We start from the raw sequence: 12014 nt of genomic DNA on the forward strand, positions 1-12014 counted from the left end.
CTTTGCAGGATTTCTGCTACTCTCAGTGCCTAACCGCTTAAAAATTAAGCATGTCTACAAAAAGGTGGGGTTTTTTTTTTTTTTTTTTTTCTAAAGTATCTGAAAACAGTCGTATCCAGTAGGTTGCCCTCCACCCCGACCCCTGCCTAAGGGAAAAGCCACTGAGGTTTAGGAAAAGCAGATCAAGTAAGATATATTAATCACATAGAAAAAAGTAATCTTTTGTTTTGCTTCTTTTTAAAAAAGGTCCCATGAATATACAGCACTCTCTTAAGGAACTCTAGTGAAATGTAATCAGAGGACTGGAGGAGAGGGCACTGGCAAAAATAGACCTATTCTAACATGTTCTAGAGAATAACAAGTTAGTACCATTGTCAAGGTGCATGTTCTGCACCAAACAATTTTTGTTGTTGATTCTTTTTTTTTTTTTGGATTTTAGCTAATTATAATTTTTAAATCACTGCTAGCAAGTGGTCCAGAAACTCCAACAGCCACCAACACTGGGACCCAGCAATTTTCAAACATTCAATTTGTGTTTCGAAATTTAGAAAATATTAATACAACAGCATCATAGTAAAAATCTCATGCTAAAATCTGGGGTTGCTCACCTGATTTATTTCTGTGTGAATGGGGTTAAGCTTCTGCCTCTGATTAACCTTGCTTACTAATTCCTTCTTCCTCCATGCCCACAAGGAATATGCATTTTTGAGGACACCATTCCAATGCCCTGATGCCCTCTTTACCTGCTTTGAAAAAAAAACGCCCAAATCTCTCTGTTCTTTTTCAATTCTGTTAGTATGTTGTACATATTTTCCAGCACCGAAACTGAAGTAATATCTACAACCGTGAAAAGCTAAACCTAGTCAGTACTAATAGAGTCATTTTTTTGTATGGCTATTAGGTCAAATTACGATTAGAAAAAAAATCATCATTACAATTCAGTCAAGTATAAATAAGAAAGCTAGATAAAACCTTGTAAACTGTCACCATTTAGAGATCTAATTCAAAAGTTTCAAACTTGAACTAACACTATCAAAATTCCGCCAGTTTGAAAACCAGTAAAAATTATTGCTGGAATCCAATAATTAAAATTTGGTAGTTTGTGCTGTGATGCAAGAGTGGGGAAATACTTTGTGCTATGGAACAAATACCCTGTAAAATCTGTAGCCGCCGACTAATTTTGATTTATCACTTTGCATCTGTTGCTAAGAAACAAGATACTGTGAACGTCAGGTGGTGGAGTCAATATGTTGAATGTTCTAAGCCAGTTAATCCACTTGCACTGGCATATGTATGGTTGGTTTTATGTTCAAAAGCAACAAAACATGAAAAGGAAACAGGAAACTTGCAGGTTGGATCTATAACTGCGAGTCCCACTCTGGTCAGGCACACCTCCCTCATCAATACCTCCGTAACCACAAAAACTCAAAATGGCTCTAAAAACCTGCAGTGCCAATTAGGCTGTGCATAGCAATTGCTACCCGTCCAGTCTGTCTGGGATGGATGTAAAAGGTCTGTAGCTCAAAGTCCACATGAAGTGGGTGTGTCTTCAATGTGTTCTGAATAGTGAAGTAATACTAAGGTCACTTCTGAATAATATTTTTCTTTTTTTGTCTGTATGAACGATCCATTGGTCACTCAGACCCTTGTGTAAAAATAAAAGAATCCTCAAGGCATGAAAACATCAGTAATCTGTAATCTGCTGGACTCTTCCCCTGTCTGGGAAAATATTCGCCACAATTTGACCCAAGCAAATTCTTCTTGGTCACTCAAGGCTAAGAAAAAAATTCTGCTTGTAAGAACTGTAATTTTTCTTCTTCTCTCTCTTTCTCTTTTTGCCAGCAAACTACCACTCTGGTGGCAAATATAAAAGTGCAGAATATATGGACCACAAGGCCGAGCATACACCGCTAACAATGGTACATCTGCCTGCCCGTGCTGTCTGGGAGTCTCTGGAACAGGCTTTTTAATATTATTCTACAATATAAATGTAGGTATAACCTATTATATAAACCATCTTAGAACATAAATCTCCATGTACAAAAAAGACTAAGAATATCTAATAATAACTAGTGCAGTGTGTCAGTTTTTGTTTTTTTTGTTTTTTGTTTTTGTTTTGAAAGAATAACTAGGTAATATACGAAACTAGTTTCACACTCTCTGGTTGGTAAAAGAGATGCTGGATGAGCTACAGTAAAGGCAGCCTTTTACCAAGTTACCACCTATTACCATCAAAAGCCTTCAATAGAAAGCAAAGCTCTAGGATCATCCCGTTTCTGCTCATTATCAGACAGATAACATCACCCTCAAAGACTCTGGGTTCTGAAAGAACAAACTGGCCCAGGGTGCCAACTTCTGCTTCAAGTGAATCTGGGCCGTGTAGGGCAACAAGCACTTGTTTGCAGTCTATATTTTCCACCACATGGACTCACTAGCATCTCTCAGTAAAGACAAGGCTAGGGTAGTAGGTAAAGCACAATGTTTTACAATTAAAGGGCGCTTCACTGGTCAGCGCAAGAAATAAGTACAGGAGCCTGTGGCATTTCTTTTGGCTGTCCATCATGGGTGAGCGGAGTTGATCTCTGACCTCTGTAAAATAAGAGGAAGAAAAAGAGAGAAATCACTTTTTGAGAGTACATTATCAGAAACAGGAGAGGATGATGAATGACCAACAAACGCTTTCCAACATATCTTGTTTAATAGCTACCACTGACTTACTACTTACACCGTTTAATTAAAACTGTTTTTATTCTTAAAGCTTCTTTATTTTTCTTTTTTAAGGATTTCTTATCTCAGTTCCTCTCATACAACTCAACAACATACTCTGCCCCCAAACAACCACCTCCATTATGTAGAGACAAAACCTGAAGCACCAACAGATTTGGTGAAATTCCCAGGAAGTGGAAACCTTTCAGTCAAGGGCTGTGGTTCTAGGATGACAATTTTCCTCTGGATCTACTTATATTAAAAAATGACAGGGCTTCCCTGGTGGCGCAGTGGTTGAGAGTCCGCCTGCCGATGCAGGGGACACGGGTTCGTGCCCGGGTCCGGGAAGGTCCCGCATGCCGCGGAGCGGCTGGGCCCGTGAGCCATGGCCGCTGAGCCTGCGCGTCCGGAGCCTGTGCTCCTCAACGGGAGAGGCCACAACGGTGAGAGGCCCGCGTACCGCAAAAAAAAAAAAAAAAAAAAAAGACACATTCCTTTCCTTGACTTGCCCAAGGGGAAGAAGACTCTCCTATACTAACCGATGACCTCCGGCTCATTTCTTGAGATATATAATAATAAGCCCGATTTCAAAACTTAAGGCCAATAAAAGGGATGGCCTCTGCAGAGAGATGTGAACTGTGACTTAAAAAAGGAATGAAAAGAAAACAATGAAACCCACCTAACGAAAGAGAAGTCTCAAAGGCATATGGAGGGAGAATGCACAGGGAAGAAGGCAAGTACCAACTCTGAATTTTAGTGTGTGAGAAAATCCAATCAACTTGGGCCAAAATCAACACATATGGAGAAAGAACTCTAGACAAGACTTAAAAAAATTCATGGAAATTCTTATCATTTGGATTGGATCTACATCAAACAGACATAGATCAAACAGTTATTTTTCATTCAGCTTGTTGTTTAATGAGTAGGAAGAAAAATACGATTTACTTCATGGTTATAAGAAAATTTCTTGGTACTTTCTATAGAGCTTCTCGTTCTAAAAAGATAGGATTGGGCACCTCCTTGACATTTCCTAATAGGTTTCCCAAGCCTCAACAATGCATACTCACTGCTCTGGCCTACGATGGTCTGTAGTGCACAGCACTGTGCTGAAAATATGGGATAGAGCAGCAGTGTTTTCACTGGTTTGACCGTTTCAATACAGTATCTTCTTCAGATTACGTGAAATAAAAGGAGCTATTTTAAAATTCAAATTGTATCTCTCCATAACTATATCTAATTTTCTTTTTCTTGATGAACAAAAAAGAAAATTAATACAGATAAATTACATTTGGGGATTTCAGAATCCAATGATCACTTAGCTTAAGATATTAGGAATTTAGAAAAACAAAACGTGTTATAATCAAGCCTCTGGATTAATCTGTTTATTTATGTGGGGATGCTGTAAGAACCAACTATTCAATATGTTCAACTCTTTGTTCAAGAAAGATGAAATTAAAATGCTATTTTTTACTTTTAAGATTGAATATGTAACAATATTACAAAAGCAAAAAAGAATTTTAACAAGTATTGGAAAAGGAAACATACAAAGAAAAATAAGTGAAAGATGAAAAATACAATGCAAAAACAAAAAAGAGCAAGCAAGAGGGAGAGAGAGAAATCGGGGTGAAAGCCCAGCTTACTCAGTGGAAAAAGAAAAGGAGGTAGGAGCATGAGGTGGCTGCCACGAAGTGGTGGTTCCAGCTCCCAGGGGAAGGTCAGGTGAGATTCCCCATGAATCTCTATGACATGACAGATAATTGCTTAAGTGGCACGCTGGAGCAGAGGCAAAGACAATGAAGTTCAAAGACCTGGATTCAGATCTTGACTCAAGTTTAGCTGTGTGCTCTTAGCAAGTTAATTAACCGCCTGTACCATCATTAAAATGGAACTAAAAAGACGCACCTGGCAGAGCTGATTTTAAGAATAAATGTAATGAGCTTCCATCCTTATAAAACTCCTAGTAAAGAAACAGGCTCTCAACAAAGGTTAATTCCAATTTCCTACTTCCTGCATTCTGTAAAACTGTTCTTCTATGTTGGGTTTCTGAACCCAATATTAAGATTGCTTGTGGCAAGAATGCAGGTAATATATGTTTACCCCTAACTCTGTCGACCACTCTCTAAATTATGAACTAGGTGATGCCTAAGCAATAATTAATTGATGTGCAACCCAGGTACAATTACATTAAGCCTGCAGGTGGAGGGATGGCTGGGATCTCTGCTTTAACAGGTTAACCGCTGAAGTTACAACTAAGATTCTCCAAGGCTGTCTGTCTGTCTAGATAGTAAGAACACTAACCATTTGTTAGGTTGATAGTAAAATTCTTTTTTTTTTATGGTACGCGGGCCTCTCACCGCTGTGGCCTCTCCTGTTGCGGAGCACAGGCTCCGGACGCGCAGGCTCAGCGGCCATGGCTCACGGGCCTAGCCGCTCCGCGGCATGTGGGATCCTCCCGGACCGGGGCATGAACCTGTGTCCCCTGCATCGGCAGGTGGACTCTCAACCACTGTGCCACCAGAGAAGCCTGATAGTAAAATTCTAATAGGCAATATTTTTTCTTGCTAATGGGAGGTGTAAAAAAAAAAAAAGAACACCATTTTTCTATGTCTGCTAGCTAACTTAGGCAGTCATTCTCAAGAACACCTCATTTATTCACTCAGCCGTTCATTTGTTCATTCGTCCATTGCGTAACAGGAACTAAGGAAGCTGTGTACATGAAGAATAACACCAGTGCTTTGCTTTCAAAGTGTACTGGAAGGAGACAGATGTATCAACAAATAACTACAACCCAGTGTGGCAGCTGGTCTAAGAGAGGTGTGCACAGCGAGTGTGCAGGACTTCGGGAGGAAGACTGAGAGAAGAGGACAAAAGACAGACAGGCTGTTCACCCGAGAGGAGGACGCACAAAGGCAAGAAGCGGGCTTATCTGGACGGGAGTAAGCGATTCCACGTGACCGCAGGACAGAGAGGAAGGTGGTGGTGACAGTGGAAAGGCTTGCTGCCGCTTTCTGCCGCTGCAGCTGAAAGTCACTGGGTTGGAGGCGGCTGGTTAACAGAGGTGTCACCAGTCGTGCTCAGAAGGGGACGCTGGCAGCAGCAAAGGTGACTGTGTGGTGGCCCTTCCTGAGCCCCGGATTATGACCCCCCTCTGAATTCTTACATGACCTCTTATTCCCACAATTTATGGGGGCACTTAATAACACTCAGGCATATTTTTAATTCTTTTTGCATGCGCTATGAGTTTGTCCTCTGTGCTCGACTGTAAAACTTCACGAGTGGAGAAGTGTCTGTGCATTATCTCCCTCAGAGACCTGAGCAGATTTTAACAATGTCTGTCACCGTTCACTTGCTATTAGGCACTTGCAGTGTACACATGAAAAGGAATTTGAGGGCTTCCCTGGTGGCGCAGTGGTTAAGAGTCCGCCTGCCGATGCAGGGGACACGGGTTCGTGCTCCGGTCCGGGAAGATCCCACATGCCACGGAGCGGCTGGGCCCGTGAGCCGTGGCCGCTGAGCTTGTGCGTCTGGAGCCTGTGCTCCGCAACGGGAGAGGCCACAACAGTGAGAGGCCCGCGTACCGCAAAAAAAAAAAAAAAAAAAAAAAAAAGGAATTTGACTTCTTGGAAAAATCTAGAGGCTATTTGTGAGGAAGCACTAGAACTGTAATATGACAGGTAAACAGCAAGAGGCAAACAAAGCTTCCATTGGGGTCTCCTAAACCTGGATGTGAAGGAGAATGGAGCCTGACAGATGGGTAGACACGTCGGGGTAGATTTCAAGCTCTGTTGGGCTGAAGACTGAAAACCTAGGAAAGAACTCATCTGTGGGTAATCCACTTCGAATAAAAACAAGAAATACCTGAATTCACAAAAGGCTTTTTTATCTTCCCAAAGGATCCATTAAGTAGCAGAACACCCAATTATATACTTAGAACTTAATATACTTTCTGTGGGACTTCACTGAGTTCAAAAGGCTTTCGTATCTGGTCTCATCTGAGCCTTACAACTTTGTGATTCTTTGGGGATATTGTTATACTAAACAGAAGATGAGAAAACGGAGGCCCAGAGAAATAAATGACTTTTTCACAAACACAGAGAGCTGAAGAAAAATCCAGGCCTTCTGCCTTCCATGAGTCAGATGCTGAGATGCTCTTTTTCCTGAACCACACTGTTTTCTTCTGCTAGTACCACCAACGCCATCCTCAATGGGGGTGTTACCATGTGCCGGTACTGGGACACTAGATTTATTCTATATAACATCTCTATGAAATGCGAACCACTTACAGCCATAGTATAAAAGGAAAAACACAGGATAGAGAAGTGAATGGTCTTGCTCAAGGCCTTACAGTTTTCAGGTGACAGAGGTAGGACTCAAACTCAGGTCTGAGACCTGACTCTAAAGCTTTAACGATTAGATGATATTGCTTCTCTGCTCTCTCAGGCTTTTTCAGAAATGAAGCTTAATCACAGAATAGTACTACGTTCAAAGTAATATACCTGGTGGGCAATACTCCCTTATATTTTCCCACACTGCTGAACAGTATACATACTTCGGTTACCACCTCGTAAACAAAAGTCTCCCGAACCCCAATCATTGAAAATATCACAGACCACATCAGAAAGGATGATTTGGGCTTCCATATCACTGTCTCCACCCATGTTCCGTGAAAGGGGGTGAAAGTGAACAGGTCCCCAGAGCCCAGGGCAGCGAGGTTCCCCACTGCTGACCTGTGCACATTTTCCATGGCGGCCACTTCGGCCAGCGCAGCGAGGCTGAAGAACGCAGACACGGCTGGCATCTCCGGGGTGCTGCTCCGCGTCTCCGTGGCCTCCCGGTTGTGTGAGCATTCGTCATTGCAGCCCGTCTCGGTCACCTTAGCAAGACTCCTCTGCAGTTGTTCCTTTGGTTTGTCATCTGTAACGAAAGGAAAATTCATCACGAGAGGGATCGCTCTGTCCCCTCCAGAGAAGGGACACAGAGAAAACTCAGTGTCAGACAATGTGAAATGAGCTAATATGCTTTACTGTTCACTTCTGTCATCCACCGAATATTAAGGCTTTTACAGAATCTCTTCTTCCATGGGAATAAAACACTTTTATTAAGCTCAACTGCAACCACGGGCAGCACCATGCCCTGAAGCTGAGCGGAGGAGCTGTGTTTTATCCAAGAACAAAGAATAGGTCAATCTTAGAGAAAGAGGGAAAAATGGACCGTGGCCAAAATAAAACCCAAGGGACTTGTGCAGAGGGGCCAGTGGATGCTGTAAAATGGCCCTTAAAAACTCAACTGACCAAACATTCCTGATGAGGCCACAGCATGCCCTACTGTGCACCGTGGGCATTCAGTATGCTGTGTTACCGACACTTAGGATAGCCTAAACTAATCCCAATGAGATGAATCAGTTCCAATGAGATCCTAAACTGTTATTTTTGTTCTGAAGACCTACTGAAAGGAAGCGAAGGGCCCTCTGGTATTTATGAAGAGGTGGCTGAAATGCTATGCCAATACATTTGTTGGAAGTAAGTACACTTTATACAGCCATTAGAGAGGAAGAGGAGTAATCTTTACCATGGTTTTTATAATAAAACATTTTAACTACAGAAAGTAATTGATAAAGGCTGTAAATGTCATATATTAGAACATGAAGTGCTATATGCTTTTCTACATAAAAGGGAATATTTTCTAAGATCTTTCACTCTTCCTAAAGCAAAAATGAGGCTATAACAATTTATACAACGTGAAAATCACAGAGCAGAATCCAGAGTGGAAAGGGAAGGAGAAAGGAGCCCGCTGGACTAAATATCATGAAAACTAGATTCTAATCGTCATCCTACTTAGTGGTTCGATGTGTTATGAAACAAAATTCCACCTCTTTGAGTTTCACTTCGTATATGACAGTAAAATTAGGGGTCTTTAATATACTTTAAGGTTTAACAATCTACATATGCAAAACACAAGTGCACAAAATTCACTAAATGACTTCGATCTCAGCATACAATAAGTCTACCAACTAGATTAACCTAAATCAGTTATTTATAAATATTCTCAAAAAGCATTCATTTAAACATTTTTTTTTGCTAGTTACAGAAGTCATTATGGACCCTTGACCTTTGTCTGGAAACTGGGTTAGGGTAAGGGGGGTGGGGAACACCTCCTTCAGGGCTGATAGAATGAGACGCTAGAGGCGCTGAAAGGCAGAAAGGCAGCAGCTAAGTCCACTAATGCTTGGTTGGTGTACCACCCCTAGATAGGAGGGGGGGATGCTCAGTGTCACTCGCTTAAGCCGGGCCCCTCAGGCAATTCCACAGAGGCCACCAGGAACAGTAAAGAGACCACAGGCCAAGACTGAAATGGAGAAATTCACTGTAAGTTAATATTTGGTTCAGGATTAGCCCAGAGAATCAAGAAATCCAGAAGCATTCTCAGGCTCCCTTAGTGGTCTGAATCAGCTGTACAGGAAATGCTGGATGCTTTCTTTCTCAGTTTTCTTAATTCATTGGTTTGAACACCTGATGATCTGGTTTGTAATGACTTAAAACGTGAGCCAGGGACAAAGACTCATCCAGTATTTTTAAAAGTCTCGGATCTTTGGGAATTTACTTAAGACTGTTTGTGTGCATGCTGAGAAGGAGAAGGTAGCTGACAGTCCTAAAAGCTACCTTTCCTTCCTAGGAATTCCGGACATGCTCTTGGGAAAAGAGCTATGATTTTAAAACATGGACTAAAACATGTACGTTTAGAATGCTGTAGGAAACCAGTTCTCAAGGAGATCCAGAGAGAGAAAATGTTACTGTGACCAGACTGACAGACAGACCCATTTTTCACTGAGGACCCACAGTTGGATTATAGTCATTTTCTGGCCACTGTGGCCCTGATGGTCACCTGCTTGCTCTGGTCATCTCTGTCTAAAGCTTCCTTGTCTTACCCAAAGTACCTCCTGCTGGTGATACCCGGCCATCTGCCGTCCTGACAAGGTGTGTGATCTTGGTTTTCCTTGCTTTTCTCTTTTGACTGCCCACCAAGGGTTCTTGCGTTGTTGTTGGCTCTGGAGTGCTGGGAATGGATGGGGCATTTTTAACCTTATAAGCAGGCTCTGTGGTGTTTTTGTCTTCTGAAAATATGGCTGAAAAAGGACAAACCATATAACGTTACACACAAAAACACAAGGCACCAACGTTGCTCTGGGAAGGAAGTATTTCTAAATGTCTGACTTATCTGAACAAGAACTTACATTTAGAGTTTTCAGAGTATTGATAGAAAAAAGAAATACTGACTATAATTTTAAACAAATATTTCTATAAATATGTGCTTTGATAAATTAAGTACAGAGGGATAGGATGCCCTCTCTATCTTTTAACAGAATACTTAACTAAGAGGCCATTGGAGTAACATTTTCCAAGTGTTTGGATCTTGCAGGTTGGTGGGGAGGACAGTGTATGCAAATCTGAATAAACTGTGTCCCAATAGACCACAATTTCTACATGTGGTCAGGGTCCCTATCTGAGATCCTTTTGACCAGCTAGTCTGGAAAGTATGATAAAAGAAGTTTCTCTTCTTCTGAGGATACTGAGATTAAGTATGTGCTTCTTAAATTTACACTTATCATTTGGACACCTGCTTTCAACCTCCAGGTTGGACTGATGAGAAAAGAAACTTTCTTTTATGCACACTGAGTACTCAGTAAGGACCTGGCAAACACTGATGAAGCCAGCACCTATGGAAACTCTCTCCCATCGGCTGAATTCTAGGACCAGGTGAATGTGCTTTAGGGAGATAATTTAATAAAGTACCACATGTCAGCAGGACACCCCGAAAGGTTAGTTTTAGGTACCCTAATTTTAACTGTTAACACCAGCAAATCATTTAACAGCACACACTTGTACCCTATTAGTCACTGTGTCAAGAGTAAGGAACACACTTGCCACCAAAGACTTTGCTTCCAGTTCAGATGGGTTGGGAATGCTGTGTCTCTTCTTACTCATTTCCTTAGGAGTTCGTCTCTCCCCCTCCCCCCTTAATTTAAATTAAGACAAGAATATGCAGATGTGAGTACAACAAGCATTTAGGAGTATATATTTGTAGTCATTTCCTCATTGGGGCTGTTTTTATTCCAGTGACCTACGGGCTTTGGGGCAGGAGAAAGAGGCATCTTTCCATTTTTTAACTATCCAATCTCTTTAAGACAGGCATAGAAATTGTTTTTGACAAAGAAAAGGGGGAGTGTGGTTCAGGAAATCACACTGTCATGTTTGTTTGACATGACAAACTCTGTGCAAACTTAACCTGGAGAATACCAGGTGGTGCTCATAAGAAGGTGGATACGAAGGTAGATAACTGGAAATAAGACAATATATGTAATGTAGGAAGACAAAAAAAGCTAAAATAAAAGGAACAGAGCAAGAACAATTCAGGGTGTGAAAAAATGTACTTATTGGTATAAACACTTACATAGGTTTCATTTAAAAATTTTAATATAGCTCCCTAATGGGTTTAGGTACATCCTTGAGAAAGGAGGCTATAAAGTAGTAACATCTTTGCCCTCAAGCATTTGATTCCAGGCTTCCTATTCCAAAACAAGTGGGAAATAATTTCAATTACATCAAGAGAAAGGATGTAAAGCTGAAATCATACCATGATTTGTGGCTTGGCCTTACCATATTATTGCGTAATAGATGGCTGTGTGTGGACAGGCTTAAGATAATAGTTACTTAAAAAAAACCCCAGAACTATTTGGCAATGCTCCCAAACACCTTTTTTCAAGCAAGTAATCAAAAACTAGGAAAAAGGCTCCTTTCAAGTTGTAGGTCTATACCCAGGTCAAACAATCTTAGTTATTTATACTTTGATAGTTAACAAAGGCCAGTGGTAGTACATATGCATTAAAAAAAATTTTTTTTACACTTAAATTTCAATAAAAGCTACCAGCAAAATGAAAAGATAATTTGGTTAGAAACACTCCAAAGGAGTTTCATGACTCTGCATTAGCCCTGAAGTTCAAAGCCTCCTATACAAAGAGGCCAAAGTCTGAGTTTACAGCAACCTCTACTGGATATTCACAAGCTTCAAAATTCTAGTTTCTTATCCAGGCCTATCAGTTGTCCCTTCTGATTACAGAGGGAAGCTTGTGATCTCTCCAGTATGATCACTGAATCATAGATGAATCTTCCAGAAAAAGCACGAACCTCTGCCCAGAAAAATCCAGAACTTGTGGAGATAAGGGTACGGCAGGATTCCAAATGTATTACATTCAAATTACTGCTTATGGAAAGAAAAACCAAGGAGGTCAAAGAAAAGGCATGGACACCAGA

At 41.1% G+C, this 12014-nt stretch overlaps 1 protein-coding gene across 19 annotated transcripts in view; it reads right to left on the reverse strand.

Annotated features, from left to right (window-relative positions):
• Positions 1-395: 395 nt before the first annotated feature.
• Positions 396-12014, reverse strand: part of BBX (BBX high mobility group box domain containing) — a 280623-nt gene continuing 269004 nt past the window's right edge. For 18 of the 19 annotated variants that reach the window (XM_033432231.2, XM_004272082.3, XM_033432229.2 and 15 more), the window contains 3 exons: positions 9632-9829; positions 7434-7620; positions 396-2589 (listed from right to left, as the gene is read on the reverse strand). In XM_033432231.2, the coding sequence (XP_033288122.1) occupies positions 2502-2589; positions 7434-7620; positions 9632-9829 (473 nt within the window). In that variant the 3' untranslated portion in view covers positions 396-2501. The remainder of the gene's footprint in view (positions 2590-7433; positions 7621-9631; positions 9830-12014) is intronic. The other variant, XM_049710633.1, reaches the window with a different exon arrangement.

This window comes from Orcinus orca, chromosome 5 (assembly GCF_937001465.1).
Source record: "Orcinus orca chromosome 5, mOrcOrc1.1, whole genome shotgun sequence".
Taxonomy (NCBI): domain Eukaryota; kingdom Metazoa; phylum Chordata; class Mammalia; order Artiodactyla; family Delphinidae; genus Orcinus; species Orcinus orca.